Below are 23,468 nucleotides of genomic sequence, written 5' to 3'. Positions count from 1 at the left end.
TACATTCTCACTAGCAATTTAAGCATACAATAATAACATAAAATTCACTTAATAACTTTATCTCTTATATCTCTCTTCTCCTTCTCCCCTCGTTCTCCTTTCCTCCTCTCCTTTTTCATTAGTGTCTGGAACCATGGCGCCCAAAAGCACATCATCACCACACTACATGCTAAACCTTGAGTTCTAATAGAACATAGACTTCTACACCATGACGACGCTTTACCAGCACTGCTATGCTTGCATGGACAGAGCCACGGTGCTGCATAGTAGATTTCCATATTTTTAAATAATTTTATTTTATGAAATATTGGGTTGGTACATTCTACCCACCTTTGACATTTTTACTATTGATTCAAAATAGTTAATTCTTCATAAAAAAATATATAAATCATTTCATTAAAATTAAACCATTGGTAAAATAAAATTAAACACTAAATCAGTATAAAAACTAAATCAAACAACTTATTGACCATTATTTAATCAATCATGTCATTTAATAAATCATAAATTCAATAAGTCAACTTGTTTACATATTAACGCATTTTATTCTATCACATTTCATGTAATAAGCTATATAATTGTATCAATCAACTATGTAATAAGCATCCATAAAATCAAATAGAATAATTTCTTTGGATAGAGAATTCTACCAGTGGATCTTTCAAACAAATCTCTATTCTCTTGATATATTAGATTGTGGACTTTTGGTCATATTGGTGCTGGTGTTGTCATGGTAGAATGAGTAGAATGTTTCTAACTCCAACCCACACCTCTCCCATCCATCATGTATAAAGATGCTTCAATTTTATTTATTGATCATTCACTGTAGAACCAAGAACCAACCATCCTCTATTTATAAGTCTCTTTGAATTATTCTGCCCTAGATACATATCCTTCTTTATAACCATATTATGGGTAATCAACCATCTTATGTCCTTATTGTCCATATTTAAAGCACCGCCTAGTGATCAAGAAATACATTATAGTATGTCTTTTTCTACATCTAAAACACTTGGGTACTCCATTCGCTACTTTCATATTTTTTCTTAGAATTCTCTATTCTCAATTCTTAAGCTTTCCTCTTTCTAATCATACTTGTCTAAACAATGAGATAGCTAAATTATTCTATACTAATCCTGCTCACTCAACTAATTTAAAAAAAAGCCAAATTTCATAATGGTACTAGTGAGTATCTCAATTCATCTTTTAAACCACTAAAAAATCTATAACATTTCTCTTATGTTGTACTAATCAACTATGAGTTATACTTAGCTAATGCAATAAATTTTGCTTCATACTACATCACTGTCTTTTCCCCTTGCTCTATTCCATAAAAGCCTCATGTATTTGCTTTCGAGATGATGGAGATACAAACTAATTTTTTAAAATAATTAAAAACTCTGCCTAAGTAAATTATGCATTCTTCTTTCTCTAGAAATTTTCTCACTGCTATTCTATCCACCATCTATTTGCCTCTCCTTAAAAAAAAAAATAAAAAATACTACTAGTGACACTTTCCTAGTCTTAGGACATTGTATACTATCAAATATTTTCTTAATTCTTAATAACTAATCTTCTGTTATACGTGGTTCTATAGCTCTCCTAAAAAATGGTGGCTTCAACTTATAAAATATTTAAAGGTGTTTATCTTCATCATTATCCATAATCACCCATTGTTTGCTTTGAGTGTCATTTTAAATATGAGTAACCATACTGGCAAGTTGTAACATACTCAATGTGCACCAGCAAAATAAAGGTCAGCGCTACAACACTTCGCAATGTCGCAGCTAGAAATCATCATCGAGGAGCTGGAGTCTTATGTTGAACATCAAAGCACAAAATTGCACAATGTTGCAATGCCCAATTACATATTCAAGCGCTGCAACACTCAACTTGTGGAGCACTACGACTGAGTAGTTGATGAAATATGGAGCTACACCGAATTAGCCCAACGACACGTCGATTTAGCTAAAAGTCGCGCTGAATCATTCCAACACTGCATCAAAGCCTACTTATCAGCTACACATGTTAAGCTTTTAAAATGTTTTCCATCATTTTTAGATCTCATATTAATTGCAAACTAAATTTTAATTATTAATTTATTAAAAAATAACACAATTTTTAAAATAATTTTAAATTCTTAGCATATTTTATTGAGGTTGTCCCCAACTTCAAAGAATTATTTCAGAATTTTCAAACACTATAAAATAAAAAAAATAAACTTTTAGTTTAGTAATAAAGTAAAAAAATAATCTAAGAATTAGGAAATTTCATACAAATTAAATAAAAAAGTTGAATAATGCTGAATAGATTTATATGAAAACATAAAGATTCAAAGACTAATAGATTAAATAATTTGAAATATCACAAAACTTAAATAATTTTTTTTCACATAAACCCTAAATTATCTAAATTTATAAAAGATAGTTATGTGCATTTTAGAAACTATGAAGTGTCACCTCAACCCTTGGTGAGGTTTATACCTTAGTATATCTTGAATGCTTTAAATGCCAATGTTTACCTTATGTTAAATGTATATTTTTTGAAACACTAAAATAAACAAAAGAAACATTGAATTCTTAAATTCAAATAAAATCTTTAAACCAATAATGACTTAGAACATGAACAACTCAACTCAAAGCCTATATAAACCCTTTAGTCATGCCTCAAATTTATAAAATGGACAACTTAAATTCTAAGTTTAAATTTTAAAATTTAAAATCCTAATGTATGATAATTGTAGTACTTTTGAGTTTATCAAAATCCCCTACTCCATATAATTATTCTTTTTGGCTCCCTAGAAAGAATTATTTTAAATAGTTTATGTATATATAGTCTTATAATTGATTTATATTTTACTTGTTTTGATGACTATTGAGATCATACAATACAACTAATCATATATATTATTTTAAAGAGAAATCTTATGAAAGTTACACCTGATCACATATAATTTTATATAAGTTTGTTATATGTATATTTATTTCATAATTATATAGATTCATATGTCCATTTATTATTCTGTTACAAATTCTGAAAATTATGTATATTTAATTTTTGATTAACCTAGTTTATGTTAATTCTAAAATTACATATGATGAGTTACACGTGCAATATTATAGCTGGTGAACGGAATAATTAAACTATACTTTATTTTTAGAATATGATTTTAATATTATTTTGTATTATTTGCGACAGATTTTTAACAGTACTCAATTAAATTTTTTTTATTTGAAATTTAAGATATATATACATTTAAAGTTAATATATATTTCCAAATTTAACTATTATAGAGGCATATGAAGACAAAATTATCTGAGCCAAACTAGCCTTAAAATTGCTGGTAAATTCAAAAGAAAAGCCCAAGTATTAGTGATAAGCCACGCCACCAGCAAGCACAGGCATAGGGCCAAAGCCCGCAACAGTTCCGCTCGCCGTACCGGAGTTCTTGCTTACGCTGGCTTCGCTCTTACTCGTTCGTTGCTAAATTTTTTGAATAAACAAGCAAAAGCACAAAAATTGCCAAAACTTTAAAATAAATTCCATGGGAGTATATAATGCCGCGTGTCTTCGTGGTCTGCCATCATTGCCCAAATCACCAAATTCTCGGCCTTTTCTCTCTACCCCGTATTCTGTCCTTCCCCTTCCCTATTCCCATCTTTTTACCGGCGGCGGCAGTCAAGGTGCAGCTAGAGTCACTAGGCAGATATTTTGGGCGATGAGTTTTTCTCCTTCCGATCCTCTCTCCGTCGAAGAGAAGACCGCTGTCAAGAGCGAGCGACTCTCCTCTTTCCGGTTGAGCGAATCCACCTTTCTTGCATCCCTCATGCCGAAGAAGGAGATCGGTGCTGATCGATTCCTGGAGGCCCATCCCACTTACGACGGCCGGGGCGTCGTCATTGCTATATTTGGTAATCCCTACTGATGAAGTTAGGGCTTCCGATGTGGTTTGATCTTTTCTTGCCATCAAGCATATACATGTCATTTGATGATTTATGGGGTCCAAAGTCGCTTTGTTGAGTTATTACTTCTAGCAAGGTTCTCTATTTGCTTATCTAAACATCTTGCCATCTCAACAAGTAATTCAAGCGAGTGGCAGATTTTACTCAGTATGAGGCATGCATGATAAAAACTTGGAGATCCACTTCCTTAAGGCCTGGTGTTAGTTGTTGAGCTTATATTGCTGTTTATTGGACATAATGCATTTTCCCTTTCTGTGTTCCATTGATGGGGTTCATTCTATGTTTCCTTACTAATACTCATCTATTTTTAATCATGTGCTTATGCTGTGTGCATACTTACAAGTAAAAGGGTTGTGATTTTGGAGTATTTAGATTTATGTAGCTTCATTTTAAAAAAAAACTGATTGTCGTTGAGGATTGGAAGTTGCTTGATAATTATTGTGCAACTAACAGCTCCATTTCAGATTCTGGCGTGGATCCAGCTGCTGCTGGCTTGCAGACGACGTCAGATGGAAAACCAAAAATCATAGATATATTAGATTGGTAATGACCGTTCCATGGAAAATTCTGTGTTAACTGATAGCTATTTCTGAATATGATGCCTCTGAATCCGACTAATAATTTAGTTCTATCTTGAGCATAGATATATTAGATTTGACCATAGTTCTATCTTCAAGTATTGCCATTTGTTGCCAGCAAAGTATATATCTTAATAGTACAATTCAGCTCACTTTATGCCATGACTAAGTATAACATCTCAACTTTGCAGCACAGGAAGTGGCGATGTTGACACCTCAAAGGTTGTCAAGGCTGATGCTGATGGCTATGTAATGGGAGCTTCAGGTTCGCATTTTGAGTAGCAGTTCAATTACAATTAAGATAACAGACCTGCAAAAACATTTAGAATTCATCGCATTGTGCTTTAGTTAAAATTTTACGTAAGCTGCATATTCTGATTCTAGCTGATGGACCTTTTCTTTGCTTTGGTTTAATGGCTAAGAAGCACATAAGTAGCATCGTGAATTTTTCTCTTAATCAAAGAAATGATTTTGTAAGTCGATGCAAGAGTTGGAGAAGTCGTGTCTGCACTTTGCAGAACCAGTATATGCGCAATCTTGTGAATCCCATACTATGCCAAGTATGTATATTTATTGTATTAATAATTGTGCATAGTATGACCTTACTTGAATAGGATCTATTCTATAGGATCGAACAGCTACATTTCTAGTAAAAAATAGGCAATATTGTGCATAGAGTAGGTCATGATGAAATATAAACAAATGTATGTATTAGTTAGAATGAGTTGAAGCAAGAAATGAATACTAAATCATCAATTCTATTCAATAAGGAAGTGGCTTAACACATTTTATTAAACGCCGTTCAAAGTTTCTTCTCAGAAATTGCGTGGAAAGGAGATTAGAACACTTATATATACCATAGATGTATCATAATATGGGAATTGGATGGTAATATGGCTGGAATAAACTTTTGGTGATTTCAATTATAACTTATGGTAGAAGTAGGCTATTATGCGTGAGGAAGAAACAAGAAGTTGTGCACATAAGTCTCACCTAGCTCTTGTCTATCAATGAGAAAGAGCCTTGCTCATGCATAAATGAGAATAAGCATAAATGATTTTATTCTCAAATGCATTTCGATAATATACCAGTTTTCTATGTAATTGTTTTGATGGAGTTTTCATTGTTTGTCATTCATTTGACTATTTTTATAATTAAGCTTAATCACTAGCATGCCAAATATGAAAGTAAAAAACTATTTAATTTCCGCTTGAAAGGTTGGAAATTCACTATCATGTTGTCTGTAGGGGCACGACTGCTTCTTAATTCATCATGGAAAAATCCTTCGCAGGAGTGGCATATAGGCTGCAAATTAGTTTATGAACTTTTCACAAACAGTTTGACTTCTCGTATTAAGGTACTTATATATATGCAATCTTAATATTAATTTGGTATAGCTTGATTATCCTTTATTGTGTGTGTTTTATGGTTAAATTCTGCAGAAAGAGAGGAAGAAAAAGTGGAGTACTAAAAATCAAGAAGCAATCTCGGAAGTTTTGAAGCATCTTAATGAGTTTGATAAGGTTTTATATGCTTAAATCTTTCCTTTGTATTTTTCCTAAATGAATATTTTATACATGAGTGGTATTATTTTTCAACATGTTGATAATCAAAGTAGCTGTTTTATTTAATCAATCAATACACTTTTCTTCTGAATGTATAGTTTATGTATTCATCTTGAGTGATATGTGTTAGAGCAGGTGGCATGATTACCCTTGAGGTAAATGAATGTCTTTCATATTTTTTGTTTCATTCTTCATTTACCCAAGGGACTTAAGAAGATGTGTTGTTTTGTCTCTTCAGAACCCACCTGGACTTAAGGTAAATGATTACCATTTTAGCGTATGCATTTTATGATTATTGACATAGTAATATCATTGAGGGAACAATCTAGTGTAGTATACTTCTAAAGATAATGTTAGAATAATACAGCACTGCTGTTGCCAAGTCCCAAGTCTTGGATAAGAAAAGTGGAGGGTTGCGTTAGATAGTCGACAACCAGCGTAAAACTCGTCGAATAATCATGAAATTAATCCTTTAAAAAATTGTGTTAATGCTAGGGCATCCCCTGGAAGCGACGCGCTGTATGGCCATGATATAGTGACAAGTGTGCAAGGGCTGCTGCATTGGCGCCCGGGTGCAGTGTTAAATATGCAAGGGTTCCCACATCAAGGATGGATGTGGGCAAAAAAGCTAGTCCATAAAACTAAAATTAGGATAAGAATTTAAAATGTAGGCTCCCTTATAGAAAAATTAATGATATTAATAGATATTATGATTCATAGGAAGATAAATATTCTGTGAATTCAAAAAACTAAATGAGTTGGAGAGAAGGCTAAGGAGATTGATAGTTTAGGATATAAACTATAATATTTGGGTAGGAGTCTTACTAGAAATAGTGTAGATATGATTATAAATAAGATTTTAAAAGATAATGTTATAAAAATTAATAGAATTTAGATGAATTATAGCTTTAAAGATTGTTGTTGATACTAAGATTATTAATATTATAAGTGTTTATGTTCCTCAAATAAGTTTGTATTAAGTTTAAAATTAAAATTTTGGAATTACATAGAAGAATTAATACAAAAGATACCTATTAAAGAAAGAGTTTTTATTGAAGGAGATTTAAATGGATATATTTGTAGAGAGGTAGATGATTTTAAAAGCATTCATGATAGCCATATGTTTGGAACGACAAATGAAGATGGTAATATTATATTAAATTTTTCTTTAGCTTATGATTTCTTAATAACTAATTCTTTATTTAAGAAAAGAGATGAATATCTTATCATTTATAAAAATGAATATAGTAAAACACAGATTAGATCGTTTAGATCGCAAAGATTGTAAAGTTATTATATTAATTTTAAACTTTAATATAAAGGGGTAGAAAATAAAAAATAAATTTAAAACGATTTTCTAGGATTAGTTGGGGGCATCTAAAGAATATTAATAAAAATATTTTTGAGAGTAAGATTTTAGATCTTAAGATTTTGTCTGTGCATGAGGATGCTAATGTTATGTGGAAAAAATGACTAGTAATATTAAGAATATTGCAAAAGATGTGTTTGGAGTTTTGAAGAGAAAAGCTCATAATAGTAAAATTAGTTGGCGGTGGAATCCAAATGTGCAAGAAAAAATAAAAAATAAGAAGATTTGTTATACAAATTTGTTTAGATATAAAAATTCTGATAATTGGGAATGCTATAAAGAGGCTCTTAAGGAATATAAGAAAGATGTTTGAGATGTAAAGAGCTTAGCTTTTAATGATTTATATAATAGATTTGATACTAAGGAGGGAGAAATATGTATGTATAAGTTAGCCAAACAAAGAGATAGAAATAATAAGGATTTAATTCAAGTGAAGTGTATTAAGGATGAAAATCAAAAAGTACTTTTCTTAGAAGATGATATTCTATAAAGATGGATGAGATATTTTACTAAACTTTTTAATGAAGAATGTGAAAATTCGATTGACTTTAGTGATTTTAGCACCCTAAAGGAAAATAAAAATTTTTGTTTTTATCGGCGTATTAATAAAACCGAAGTTAAGAGTGACTTTAAAGAAAATGAAGTGTGAAAAAGCTGTTGGACCTGATGATATTCCAATAGAGATGTGGAAATGCTTGGGAGAGAAGGAATTTCTTGGCTTACTAAGCTTTTAAATACTGTTTTGAAGACTAAAAAGATGCCACATCAGTGGAGAGTGAGTGTGTTAATTCATATTTTTAAGAATAAATGTGATGCACAAGAGTGTACGAATTATATATGAATTAAGTTAATATGTCATACTTTAAAACTATAGGAGCGAGTTATAGAGCTTAGGTTGCGGCGTGATACTAATGTTTCTCAAAATTGATTTGGATTCATGCCGAGTAGGTCTACTATGGAAGACATATATATATATATATATATATATATATATATATAGATGTAGAAATGCTTAGAAGATGAAGGAATTTCTTAGCTTACTAGTGAGGGGATTGTGACTTTGGGCGATCAAGTCATTAATAAGAGTACACACTTTAGATATCTTGGATTTATTGTTCAGAGTGATGGTGAAATAGATGGAGATATTATCAACAGACTTCAAGTTGGATGGTTGAAGTGGGGGAATGCATCGGGTTTGTTGTGCGATAGAAAAGTTCCCCGCAAACTTTAAGGAAAAATTCAATAAGATGGTGGTGAGACCTGCAATGCTTTATGGTGCTGAATGTTGGTCATTAAAAGAGAAGCATAATACTAAATTAAGTGTTTCAGAGATGAGGATGCTTAGGTGGATGAGTGGCTTTACCCTTAGGGATAGGATATGAAATGAGCATATACGTGAAAAGGTTGGAGTAGCTCCAGTGGAAGATAAGATTAGAGAGAGTCACCTTTGATGGTTTGGTCACATTAAATGGAGGCTTTTCGATGACCCGGTTAGGAAAGTTGAGATATTAGATTTGACTTATGCTAAGAAAGGTAGATGTAGACCTAAAAATACTTGATTAGAAAATATTAGAAATTATCTTTCTTTATTATATTTAAATGAGCATTTGACTTTTAACAAGCACAATGACGCAAAAGGATTCATGTAGCCGACCCCACATAGTGGGACAAAGGCTTGATGATGATGTTGTTGTTGTTGTTGGTCAATGAGCCCGATGGAGAAGTCATCAACCAGGTGTAAGTTTGACATAAATTTGAAAAAAATCCTAGATTTGGACTGCATAAATAAAATTTTTCACTAGAAAAATAGTGGACTTACAGGCTATGAAATCTCCTTTTTAGTGAGAATGAGTGCAGATTTTTCTTGAATAGTTGATGGCTACTTATGTTGAGGTGGTATTAAACCTTGATGAAAGAATAAAAGAAAATTGATGGATGAAGATTGGTGCCAAGCTTTTAACCCCTAACAACATTTACAGGAGTCGCAGATGAAAAAGGATCGAGGAGTCTGAGATGCAGGAGTTGTAGTAACTGATGATATGTAAGTTGGAGGGAAAAAAAAAAAAAAAAGTAAGCTGGAGGATCATTTGAGAAGGTAGGATCCGTTGGAATAGGTGGCAGCAATGGAAGTGACCAAACATATAGTTCTGTGTAAGCTGGAGGAGCATGATATGAGAGCAGATTGATAAAATTCAGGTGTTGACAGGGACTGTCCTATAGAGTTGATGGAAGCAAAGATGCTAAGGAAATTGATTTTGAATGAGAAAATGTTGGGACCCCTAAAGTGAAGATAAGTGGTTGGCGAGCAAAATAGTTAGTAGGCCTGCAACCTTAGACAAGGCGCAAGCTATGAAGGACACTAGCAGCACCAATGGGCACAATGGCAGGGAGTGATGAGCAGCTCATGCACTCGAATGCCTGGGCGCTGAGGATGGGATGCCATAGGGGCAACCTATGAGGATGTTTTGGCAGGGCGGGAGCATCCCTAGAGGGTGGGCATGTCGTGATTAAGGGATGAAGATGTTTGAAATGCTTCAGGAAGTGGTGGGGAGTTTTTGAAAATTTTAGTTTGTTTTGATTCACTTGGAATGCTAAATAAGGGTTGGTCAACTATTCATTAGTCTTTATTAATTTTTTGCTCACTTTATTTTAAATGCCCAACCTTCTTCCTCCGTCACATCCTCAATTATTGTTACCTTAAACGGGATGGAGCACTGAGAAGCAATGTGCCCGTACCCATGGCATCTAAAACACTTAGTGCCGGCAGTGGTCTTGGGAGTCTCTCGGTTGGGTGTTTTCCCCTTATAGTCGGATCGAGGTTGGGCTTGACTAGGAGTAAGCCGACTACCTGAGGGTCCAGTGGGTTTATTGTAAGGTTGGCTAGAGGAGGACTTGAAGGGATTAGGTCTAGAGTCTTGGGTCCTAGAGGCGTGGCTCCTTGATTCTTCCGAAGACTGACGGGTGATGCGTTGCCCTTCTCCAAGGGACTTCAACTCACGAGCCCGGACCCATCCTGCGGCTGGTGGAAACTTCGACTCCCTCCCATAGGGATTTCACTAACGTTCTTCCCAAAGAACACAAGTGCAAAACACAAATTTTTATTATAATTCCATCATACCTAATACATGAGAAGGGGCCTCTATATATAGGCCTTGAAAGAAATTAAAAGACACATTTGCCCCTTGGGCTTACATAAGACAAGAGGGTAAAAAGGGAAATTGCACAATTAAAAAAAAATACACTTAATAGACTAAAATAAAATAAAGTGATCTCGGTCGTCGATCTTCAGCTCCTCCTCGGATAGGCATGTATGGTTGGATGTCCGCATCAGGTTGACTAACATATAATGTTCATCATGCAAAGATTTCAAGGGATTAATGTTCGAATATGATTTTTTTTCTTCTCATTCAAGTGTACATTTTAAATATAAGTCATGTTTCTTATATTTTAAAAGCTCTATTTTATCAAAGTTAGACCTAAACTTCCGCGGGATTCTTCGATGCATTTTTGCTTTAGTTCTTAAAGATTTATTAAAAAAAAAAACAAAAAAACTGATCTAGATTTAAATTTATTTTGTTTTAGCTTTTGATGATTTTCCATGTTCTTGTTGGTTGCATTTAGGGCATATTAAATATGTTCTACTTGGTTTACTTGAACACCTCTTCTGTCTTGACTGGGTTAATTAATATTTATGAACTCGATGCCTTTTTCAGAAACATCCAAAAACTGAGGACTCTAAATTAAAGAGAGTTCGTGAAGACTTTCAAAACAAGCTTGATTTCCTTAGGAAGCAAGATGAAGTATGTGATTGCACAATTCATTCTCTTAGGTGTTTCTTATGCATTTGTTTTCTTCTAAGTAAAATTATAATCCTTATTATCTAAAGTTTCTTACAATTCATCCATGATAGAGTTATGATGACAGGGGGCCTGTAATTGATGTAGTTGCCTGGAATGATGGTGATTTATGGAGGGTTGCTGTTGACACACACAACTTTGAAGATGGCTCAGAGCAGGGAAAACTGGCAGATTTTATTCCTTTAACAAACTACAGGTATACACCATCCAATTATTGTTATCTACTTGCTTAATGTTATAGTTATATTATTATAATATTCATTATAATTCATGATACTGCTCACTCTAGCATTTTCAAACTGATATGCTTGTGTGGCCTTTGCCGATTTCTTTGAGTTTCATTTTTGCAGACGTACTACCCAGACATGATGCTTAATGCTTTAGCAATTTTAACAGTTTTTCTAGGAGAGTCTCGAGTTCCAGACAACGTGTATGGATAATTTGGAATAATTCTTGAAGAGTGATTTTTTTTCTTGAAAAAAAAAATCATATGATCTGATTACCCTTCTCTTTCACTTCTATTTTCTGTTTATTTTCACATGCTTTTATCTGATTCCAGTTTGAATTAGATGTTTGTATTGGTATACTGTCATCAAAGTGAGCTTACTTGACTTTGGTTATACTGCCTATTTGGTTGGTGACTTACTTGACATTGGTTGATGTTTCTGGCTTCTTGTTTGCATGGTTCACTGGTTTTCATGACTATTACATTCCACACTTTTTTTCACGACTGCACTTTATTTTCACAATCTCTTGTACACTTTTGTAGAATTGTTCATGCATAAACTTGGTCCATTTGTTAATTATAGTGATGTGAAATTATTCTGGATTTGAACCTTAATGATTGAATTGTATGAATTTCCTTTCATTGGAGATCCCTTTGGTTTCAATATGCAGAATTGAAAGGAAGTATGGCATATTCAGCAATCTGGATGCCTGTTCTTTTGTTACTAATGTTTATGATGAAGGTAATCTTGTTAGTATAGTTACAGACTGCTCACCACATGGCACACATGTTTCTGGCATTGCCTCTGCCTTCCATTCTGAGGTGTGTTGTGGTTGAACTTTAATATTTTTTGCCTTCCTCGCAAGTTAAGTCTACTTGCTTGACTTGATCGATTGATTACTGTGTAGGAGCCACTATTAAATGGAGTTGCTCCTGGAGCCCAATTAATATCATGTAAAATTGGAGATACACGGTTAGGTTCAATGGAGACTGGCACTGGTTTGACTCGGGCTTTGATAGCTGCAGTGGAGGTGAAAACTTTTTCCCAGTAACTTTTGGACGATTCTTCTTTTGAATTAATTTCTACGCATGATATTTGTCAAATTTACTCCTTGTACATCATGTGTAATTTGTCATCTTAGCTTTAGACAATTTGTCTTGACCTTCTGTATTTTAATGGACAGTCCTATAATTAGCTTAACATTTGTTTATCGAGGAATGAGTCATTTTAATCAAAATAATTCATTGATATAGTACTTCTTTTGTGAAGTTTTTAATTTTTTGCTTTTAGATGCCATTTCATTTTAATTTTATTATATCCTTATATAGGAACACGTCTGGATAAAAAAAAAAAAAAAACTCTTAAAGTTGTTATTGGAAAGCACACATTTGTATTTGTATATGGGTGTTAACAATTTCCTTAACATAACATGTTTATATTTTTTTCATCATATAATCAAGCTTGAATAGTTGATTCGAGGGTGGTAACGTTTATGATTAACTTTTTTGATTTTGCTTTCTTTGTTGTTTTAATAATATCATGTACGTTATTCACAATCATATTAGAAAGAAGGATGATTAGGTAGTAGAACTTAAATATAATTAAAGAATGAACATTAGATGATGATGTATGATGTAGGTATTAAAACTTAAATATAATGATGTATGATGTAGTATAATTGCGCTCCATAAAAGAGTGGTCAAAAAGGGGTGCTTAAAACTGTACCTTTTTTTTCCTTACAAATGCTTAGTGTGAGTGCGAGAAATATGAAGTGTTCTAATTATATAGATTTTCTCGACATGAGAATTCACAAGAAATCTACAATTATTGAATATGAATTTTAAAGAGCAAGTACTTGTAAGAAAATAAATATCTGAATCACTCCATTTTATGTCAATGCAAATTAATAGTTTTATGTCATTTGACACCAACATACATATCTGAATCACTCCATTTAAGAAATCCACTAATTTCACCTTTGATAATGATAGGCTTAGAACCCTCATTCAACCCTACTTTCCTACACTTCATGAGTAGAACCACTCTCTCTGCCCTTTAGGTCTTTGAAAATGACTCCTTGATTCATGGTATCAGCTCCACTCCTACTTCTTTCAAAGACATGGCTTTTACAAGTGGATACTCGATACCACAAAAGTTACACTATTATAAATAAGATGAGTACAATGAGAATCACGCCAAAATTGATAGAGTTTGATGGCTCTTAAATAAAGCTCGAGAAACAAAGCCAACAAAGAAATGTTGCAGACAAAGCTCAACAGAAAGTATATGCAGAAAAATATGAAGAACATTTACTAATGATTGAAATGTTTTAACTGGATTCAATGAGGTATCCAAATAAGTGGACTCCCAGGAAAAAAGTCTGCCAAAGGCCATGTGAATTTTAGTGAAGAAACAAGGCATGATAGGCATTGCTTATGCTATTGATTACATATAGTTTGTTGGGCCGTAATTGTTGATCTTAACTCATGTCAAAATTCAAATGATCTCCAAAAATTAGTGAATTTTATTTGGATGAAGTTTGACACATGAATTCATTGATGTTTTTTTTTTTGCAAAAGTATAATTTTAACCCTATTTAAAAATTCCTCAGAGTTGACTGAAATTTTAGAATCTGAGTAAATTCAACATTTAGGAATCTTTTTGAAAATCAATAAAAAATTATGAACACACTTAAACAAAATCATAAAATTAAAATTTTTAAAATAATATGATCAAAGGAGGAGCTAGAAATTTTTCTTAGTGGAGACACAAACTAACCTTAATCTTTTTCATTCAGACTTGGGCTGTCATTAGCTATTTTAAACTTTTTTTTGTTAGAGTTTTAATTTAAAATGATAAAATACATTCTAAGTGAAAAACTTTCGATCAAGAATGGGACCCTTAATGCTTTTCTCTAAGTTTTCTATGTTTAAAAATTTTTGTATCATCATTTTATTATCAATACTATTAAATATGTTCTAAAGTTTTTCATTATCTACATTATCAACACTTGCATTGCCGAAGACTAACACCTCTTGGAAATTGAATATGTCAAATTTGAGGCTAAACTAGTTTATGCAGGTGACTTGTTGATTAAGATAAATATTGTCACACCCCAGTTTGACCTCCCCTTTTAGTCATCCTATAGTGTATCAGAGAAGGAAAAATCTAAACAGAACCCTTCTTACTAACACCAATTTTGAACTATTTCTATCAGAATTAGTTGAGTAAAAAATAATCTATTTAAATTTTCAAACATCAATCTTTATATTTAAGAATAGGAAGCATGCAATATACCTTAATTAAACATCAAATATAATTGAAGGAAATATAGAGCTTTACTAAAAACCTTTAAAATTTACTTACATATCCCAAAAGCCTGTACACCTATCACTCGGATCTCTTTCTACACTCAAAATGTATGTACACCAAAAATAATAGTCACTCTTTTCTGTCTAGTGCCCTACTGCTCCTTCTTTCCTGCAGTACAACCACTGCTAATGAGCTATACTCACTGAAATAAACAAGCAATACATAAACAATAATAATAATCTTATCAACAATTAAGTTAGGATATAGTGAAAGAACATATTGAAATTTCATATCGATCATAAGAAATTCATAACATTACTTTCTATCTTTCAACTGTGCAATACCTTTTTAAACAAGTCATATGATGACTATAAGTTTTTGTACCATTTTAGCTTCCCAATTCAAGGTTGGGTTAAGATTTCTAATTTTAGAATTGAAGCTGCTATCTCATTCAAGGTTGGATATGAATTCTCAACTTTTAGAATTATGATAGTATAAACTTACCTCGTAAGATCTTTCACCTTTACTTGTGCTGACCAATCCCACGTTTATGACTTTTTACTCACTTCCATTTCATATCCATTTAGTACTACTACTTAGTGATTCAAGAATAATTCAAACATATATGAATAAATTGGAATAAATTGAAATAATGATAACATAAACATAATAGATATGCGTTTGTAAATGTATACAAAAATTTTACTATTTTCTATGCATCGTTTGGGTATCTCACATCGCTAGGAATTTGTTCTCCTAGTGTCGGCTTCTTTCCTTTTGTACATTACCTCTACCAAACCTCTCCTCATTCAAATTACTCCCTCCCTTAGCTCTCTTCCTTCTTTCCTTAACTAAATTCAATAGCAAACCATTGAAATTGTCTTCTTACTACGTTTAGCTGCTGTTTTCACCAATTGCATTAGCATTTTAGCAAAATTCAACAACCACCATTACCCAATATCAATAAAGAACAATGCCCTCACTTTTTCTTATAATGACAGTATTTCAATTTATTCCATTTTATTCATATATGTTTGAATTATTGTTGAATCACTTAGTAGTACTAAATGGACAAGAAATAGAAGCGAGTAAAAGTCTTATATGTGGGATAAACCCGCACAATTAAAGGCGAAAGACCTGATGAGATAAGCCTATATTCTCAATTCTAAAAGTTGGGAATTTGGACCCAATCTTGAATGAGAGAGTAGCTTCAATTCTAAAAGTTGAGAATTTTGACCCAACCTTGAATTGAAAAGCTGAAAGGGTACAAAAGTTTATTGTCATCATATAACTTGTTTTAAGGTGTTGAACATATAATAAGATAGAAAGTAATGCTATGCATTTCTTGTTTTAACCATATTATTATTAGTAAGTAATGTTATGCATTTCATAAATTTTAACAATGTTATTATGTTTTCTTATACATTATTTGTGTATTTCATTAAGCCATAGCTTATTAGCAGTGGTGGTATTGTATGAAAGCGGAAGGAGCCTGTAGGGCATTAAGGTGGTGACCATCTTTCTTTTAGTGTGCATACTTTTTGGGTGTACATAAAGGTTCAAGTGGAAGCTGTACAAAGACTTTTTGGGTATGCAAGTAAATTTTAAATGATTAGTTGTGTTAAAGTAGTTTGAATAGACGACTTTTTACGTATCTGATTCTGATATCAGCATTTTAGAATGGGGGTAAGTAAAAAAAGGGTCTGTTCAGATTCTCCTTCTCTGTTACATTCTAGTTCGACTGTAGAAGGTTTATAATGGGGTGTGACACTAGATCTGTTCAGCCCAACTAGATTGCATGCACTGCAGCTCCCTTGCTCTGTTTGGTCCAAGCGCACGCACACAAGGCTAGCTGCTCGGTCTCTCTCTGCTCGCAAGCAGGAACAATAGCTCTTGGCATTTGTCTTCCTCTTGATCAAGTCGACGCATGCAAGAGCCGAATGCAAGCTCTTTCCCTCGTCTACTTCTATCTCAACTGGAAGAAGAAGATATGCATAGGGAAGAAGATCCTCTCACACTGCTAGATAGGAATGCAGACGCCTTGCTTTAGGCACTCTCTCGTGTTTTCTTGGGGACAAACCACACAGAAGAAAATCAAAGCCGAACGACTCTGCTTCCTAGTTCGACTCTCCTTATACACGAGCAGAGGTCACTGCCCTGTCGATCTCTCTTAAAGTCGCCCGTATTCGCTTCCAAATAAGGCTATCACGCGATCTGGATACTATGACAGCGGCAGAGTTGGGATTTCGAGTAAATCAGAGCTGTCGATTTCAAAAAATTGATTTGGAAAGGTTAAGTTGACTCATATTTGATCACTTGGTCTAAAATTGAGCTTGAATCGGACTTGATTTGAATCAATTTGGGTCGATTCGAGTCTGATTGGGTCCGATTGAGTTAATTTTGCAAACTTGGACTCGATTCTGCGCGGATTTGAGTTGCATTGGGCTCGACGAGGCTGATTTAATTGATCGGTTCAATCGAACCCGATCAAGTCCGATTCGACTTGATTTGGGTTGAGTTGAGACCGAAAATGCCTCAACTTCTGTGAGGCACAACATTGCAAAAACATACACTACACTAATAACCTAACAAATTAATTAATGCCCCAATGACTCAGTCCATTAAAACAGAAGATGCTGGCAACCAAACAGCTAAATCGATCTTACATACATATTTTTTTAAATTAATTTTTTTACTATTTCTGAAAATCATTGATATTCTATGAAGCACAACATCGCAAAAACCCAACAGCACTATTAACCCAACATATTACCTAATAACCCAATGACTCAGTTCAATGAAGCTGAAGATATTAGCAACCATACAGTTAAGTTTATATTACATACAGATGTTCTTAGATTTACTCGGACAAAGCAATACCACTTGAAGGTTTGGAGCCTCACAAACAATAAACCTTATACGTCTATTCCAATTTACTAAGCATTATAGCATTCTAGAATCTGCCAAAAGCTATTTTTATTAGTTGTTTAAGCTTCCACTTCCAAAATTTGGAATAACTATTTTATTCCATACAACTAAATGCTTAAAATTTAAATTACCTTTATTAATTTTCTTGAAGCATAATTTGTCATGACTTGGCTCGGATGCTCGATCTAATGAGGCGGGAATGAAAAGTCGGACAATATTACAATTTCATTTCATTCCAAATAAAACACATTAACATAAACTTTTCATTAACTGAAGATCCACTAATCTCAAAGAAAACTATAATCAAACCAAAACCGAACAAGCATTCTCATCAGTTGTTTTACTTTGACGAAATCTTCTCTATCTGCCATTTCTAAATATTTGGAGATTTACTGGAAATATTTAAATTCGTGGGTTGTGTTTACTAAGTAAACTCAGTGGGTAATCATTTTCAATTACAAACAATAAAATAGATTTTTCAATTTAAAACATACTACTCTTCTTCTAAATGTCAAAACACATACATCTTTCATGCATGATAAACATTAATCTTAACAAGTCCCTTTTTTTTCTTGATATTTAATCAATTTTAGACATTTCTTTTAAAACATCTCTTTATACATTTAACATTTATTTCCTTCAAATATCCATTCCCCCATTTTCATTTACACAGTAGCATCGTCTAAACGTTCCAATTATGGTACAACAATTTCCATTTTTCTTTTCATTTTTAACGTGCATGGGTACATTGCTTCCCCAGCCAGTACCATAAGGGGGTGAACTCATGGAATTTTCAATACATTTTCCTTGTTATATTACATCTATTTTATTTCCATACATATATGACTTTTGTTTTGCTTCTCTTTTTCTTTTCTATTTACCCTTTTTCCATTTTCATCCTTATTGTTACAATTGCATATATCATATCTTACATGTACATCTATAAATATTATATTTCATTTTCATATTCTTTCAAATCTTTATATCGGACGAATTTGTTCATAAGACTCTAAAATCATAAAATGTTTATACCTTCAATATTTTGTGTAATGCATAATTAATCAATTACTTAGAAGATTGCAAACATGAATAAAATCATAAAACAACATAATTTACCCACTTTGACATTTCAGTTCGTCGATCCTTGTCTCAACCTCAGTCTCAAAATTTTATTCGTGCTGAATTCTTTGAAGAACACAACTTATACCACTTGATTTCTTTCTTTACAAAATTTTATGAGGGAATATTTCAAATCTCAATTTTTTCCTCTTTCCTTTTCAAAATCTCTTCTCCTTGCTTCCAAATCGCATTCTCCCCCTTATTAAAATCATCCTTTGCTTTAAAGGGAGTAAAATCATACAAATTTATAGATAAAATTGAAAAGAAAACTCAACAAACCTTCTTCCTTTCTTCGGTCGTTCCTCCCTTTCATTGAAATTTTTTCCAAATCTATCACTTCTTAACAATAGGAAAGGAGAGGAGTTGCTAAATCTTATCCCCAAATGCATTGGATGGCTAAAAATGGCGGAATCAAAACTCCAAAAATCCTCATTGCAGACGTTTGGTCGTCTGCCCTCCTCGCCCTCTGTTTCACAATAATCGCCCCCCTTTATGGGGTTGCGTCCAATAATTATAACTGGCCGGTTCAATCGAACCGGCCAGTTCTGGTTCTCACAATTAACCTTCCTTAAAAAAATTTCTTCCTCGAAATTAAATCAAAAATAAAAAAACATACCTTAGTTAAATAGACAGGGATATTAAATTTTCATTTGAACTTCCTTCTTCTAGGTGGCATCTCATTCTGATCCATGCTTGCATAAAATCTTCACAAAAGGAATCGTTCTATTCCTCAACTGTTTCACATCATGTTCCAATATCCTTTCAGGTTCCTCAACATATTTTAAATCAGGTTGCAAGTCAATTGATTTGGACTGGATTCTCTTTGAATCATCTGAGATATACTTCTGAAGCATTGATACGTGAAATACATTATAAATTCCTTGCATGTGTCCTAGCAGATCCAATCTGTATATCATATTTCCAATATTTTTAATGATTTCATAGGGACATATGAATCTTGTGCTCAATTTTCCCATCTTTCCAAACCTTTTAACACCTTTCATTGTGCTGACTTTTATGAAAATAATTTCTCCTACTTCAAATTCCACTGGTCGGTGCTTTGCATCATAATACTTCCATTGTCTGTCTTGAACTGCCTTTAGTCTGTCTCTGATTAATCTGATTTTGCTAGTAGCCTCTTCTACCAATTCAATTCCAATTACATTTCTTTCAACATTTTCTACCCAACACAATGGTGTTATGCATTTTCTTCCATAAAGAGCCTCATAGGGTGCCATTATAATGCTAGCTTGAAAACTGTTGTTGTAAGCAAATTCAATCAACGGTATGTGAGTCTCTCAAATTCCTCCAAAATCTAAAACACGTAATCTCAATAAATCCTCCAAAGTCTGAATTGTCCTTCTGATTGCTCATCTGTCTGAGGATGAAATACTATACTGAAAATCAGTTGGGTGCCCATAGCTTCCTGAATTTTATTCCACAATTTAGAAGTAAAACGGGCATCTCTATCAGAAACAATTGATTTTGGAATTCCATGCAATATCATAATTTCATCCACATAAAATTTTGCCAACTTTTCCGTTGAATCTGTCTGCCTGATTGGTAAGAAATGAGCTGACTTGGTTAATCTGTCTATAATAACCCATATTGCATATCGACTCTGTCTTGACCTAGGTAATCCAATCACAAAATCCATTACATTGTCTTTCCATTTTCACTCAGGTATAGGTAAAGATTGTAGTTGACCAATTGGTTTTTGATGTTCTGCTTTAATCATCTGACAGGGAATACATTTTGCTACAAATTCTGCAACATTTCTTTTTAGTCCTGGCCACCAAAATAACACTCTCAATTCATGATACATCTTTGTACTGCCTGGATGAATTTCATATGTTGAGAAGTGAGCTTCCTGCAATATCTCTTATCTTAAACTTTCAACATTTGGAATACAGATTCTGCCTCTATACTTTAATAATCCTTCTCGATCCATAACAAAATTCTCTAACTGCCCTGCTTGCACTTTCTTTATTATGCTTTGAAAATTCTCATCTTAAGATAATGAATTGAGCACTCTATCTTTCAAAGTAGATTAGATCACCAGTTGATTCAACATCATATCTTTTGTTTTTTTCTGATTGAAAATATATTTGAGACTTTTATGATATGTAAACAATTCGCATTTGACACCATATAGGTAATGCCTCCATATTTTGAGTGCGAAAACTACATTTGCAAATTCTAAATCATGAGTGGGGTAGTCTTCATGAATTTTCAGTTGTCTTGAAGCATATGCCACCACTCTATCATGCTGTATCAATACACATTCAAGTCCCCTTAAGGAAGCATCACAGAAAATTTGGAACCCTTTTGAACCTGATGGAATTGTCAAAATTGGGGCAGTCACTAGACTATTATTTAACTTATGGAAAGTTTTTTCACACGGATCACTCCATTTAAATTTCACTGCTTTCTGAGTTAATCTGGATAGCAATATTGCAATCTGAGAAAATTCCTCTACGAACCTCCTGTAATAACTAGCAAGACCCAGAAAACCTCTCACCTCTGTAATTGTCGTTGGCCGTGGCCAATCTGAAATGACTTGAATTTTATTCTGATCAACTGAAATACCTTCACCATTGATCATATGTCCAAGGAAAGTTATACTGTTCAACAAAAATTCACACTTTGAAAATTTAACATATAACTGGTTCTCCTTAAGTATTTGCAACACTGCCTGCAGATGACTGGAATGACTTTCTTCATCTCTTGAATAAATCAGGATATCATCAATGAACACAATTACAAATATGTCCAGGAATGGCTTAAAAATTATATTAATTAAATCAATAGATACAGCTGGTGCATTCGTCACTCTAAATGACATTACCACAAACTCATAGTGACCATATCTAGTTCTGGAAGCTGTCTTTGCTATGTATTCCTCTTTAATCTGTAGTTGATGGTATCCAAATCTCAAATCTACCTTAGAGAAAACTATAGCTCCTTCCAGTTGGTCAAAAAAATTATCTATTCTGGGTAAATGATATTTATTCTTAACAGTAAGCTTATTCAGTTCTCTGTAATCTATGCACATTCTGAAGCATCAATCTTTCTTCTTTACAAACAGTACTGGAGCTCCCCATGATGAGGAACTTGGCCTGATAAATCTCTTATTTAGTAATTCCGGTAACTGACTTTTCAGCTCTTGTAACTCTTTGACTGTCATCCTGTAAGGTGCCATTGCCACTGGTTTTGAACCCGGTATCAACTCAATAGTGAAATTTATTTCTCTTTCTAGTGGTAATTCTGACAAATCATCCAAAAAAGGTATTCTTTGATTACAAGTATATCTTTCAACTCTTTAACTTTCTTATTTGTATTCTTTACTTGAGCAAGAAAACACAGACATTCCTTGGATACAAATTTATATGCTTTCATATAAGTGATTATCATTGAAGCAATTCCTCTCTCTCCATAAAATTTCAATTCTCCTTCTCCTGGAAAATTAAATTTAACAATTTTTCTATTACAGTCAATAATCACAAAATGTTTTGATAACCAATCTATTCCCAAAATTATGTCAAATTCTTGTAATGGTAAAACATTCACTGTTGCTTCAATTTCTCTTTCCTTTATTTTGAAAGTCACTTGACATACACCATTTACATTCACAACAGACCCATTTGGCATCAAAACTTTCAAAATTTCATTTATTCCATAAACATTCAATCTCATTGATTTAACAAATGTCTCTGAAATGAAGGAGTTTAAAGCTGCTGTATCAAAAAGGATTTGTAAAGGCTTTTTTTTGAATCGTTACCAAACCTATAAAAGTTACACAAAAAACATAAACATACACTATTTCTTTAATAATATTTTCATAATATATATTTATTCATTTTTCATTTTTATCACATGTAATCACTTCAGGTGAATCCTTAGCATCCATCTGAGTTAGTGCATATACTCTAGGCAGAGTATTCTGTCGGCTTTGACTTGGTCCTGGAGTAGAAGCAACTAATTATACTGTTCTTGGTCTTCCAACATTCCTCTGAGATCCAATATTTATCTTTGACTCTCCTGCTAGTCTTTGCCCCAAAGTAGAATAGTTTTTGGCTATATGACCCGGTTGATGACATCAGAAGTAAGTATTTGTATCAGATAAACATTCTCCTTTATGCTGTCTTCCACACTTACTACAACTGTTCACACTTGAACTATCACTGTTGCTGGACTTTGTCTTCTTCCAATTAAATTTTTCACCTTGTGAAGAGAGATTTGCTATGTGAATCCTAAGGAGCTCCCATAACTTCATCACTTTTCCTCTTCTGAAAATCGCGTCTCCTTTGAGTATTTTGCAGGTCCACTTATATCCTCCTAGCCCTTTCCACCAATACTGAATAATCTTCAATCCCAAATGGAACAAGAGGCTATCTAATTGTACCAGATATAAATATCATCTTTCATTTTCATAAACTTTCAAACCTTTATAGCGGATGAATTTGTTCATACATAAAATGTTTTCCTTCAATATTTTGTGATACATAATTAATCAATTACTTAGAAGATTGCAAACATGAATAAAATCAT

The 23,468-nt window shown here is 33.0% G+C and overlaps 1 protein-coding gene across 3 annotated transcripts in view; it reads left to right on the top strand.

The window, feature by feature from the left end:
- The first annotated feature begins 3,413 nt into the window (after window positions 1-3,413).
- Window positions 3,414-23,468, top strand: part of LOC110099325 (tripeptidyl-peptidase 2) — a 156,118-nt gene continuing 136,063 nt past the window's right edge. The window contains exons 1-9 of one of the 3 annotated variants that reach the window (XM_028694701.1): window positions 3,414-3,911; window positions 4,427-4,505; window positions 4,732-4,805; window positions 5,788-5,897; window positions 5,983-6,063; window positions 11,188-11,303; window positions 11,399-11,527; window positions 12,229-12,379; window positions 12,466-12,588. In XM_028694701.1, coding sequence (XP_028550534.1) covers window positions 3,545-3,911; window positions 4,427-4,505; window positions 4,732-4,805; window positions 5,788-5,897; window positions 5,983-6,063; window positions 11,188-11,303; window positions 11,399-11,527; window positions 12,229-12,379; window positions 12,466-12,588 — 1,230 coding nt within the window. In that variant the 5' untranslated portion in view covers window positions 3,414-3,544. Of the gene's footprint in view, window positions 3,912-4,426; window positions 4,506-4,731; window positions 4,806-5,787; window positions 5,898-5,982; window positions 6,064-11,187; window positions 11,304-11,384; window positions 11,528-12,228; window positions 12,380-12,465; window positions 12,589-23,468 lie in introns of those variants that run through there. The other 2 variants (XM_028694702.1, XM_028694703.1) reach the window with 2 other exon arrangements.

Source organism: Dendrobium catenatum, unplaced genomic scaffold (assembly GCF_001605985.2).
Source record: "Dendrobium catenatum unplaced genomic scaffold, ASM160598v2 fragScaff_scaffold_542, whole genome shotgun sequence".
In the NCBI taxonomy this organism is placed as follows: Eukaryota; Viridiplantae; Streptophyta; class Magnoliopsida; order Asparagales; family Orchidaceae; genus Dendrobium; species Dendrobium catenatum.
This window is presented reverse-complemented; position numbering and strand designations above follow the sequence as displayed.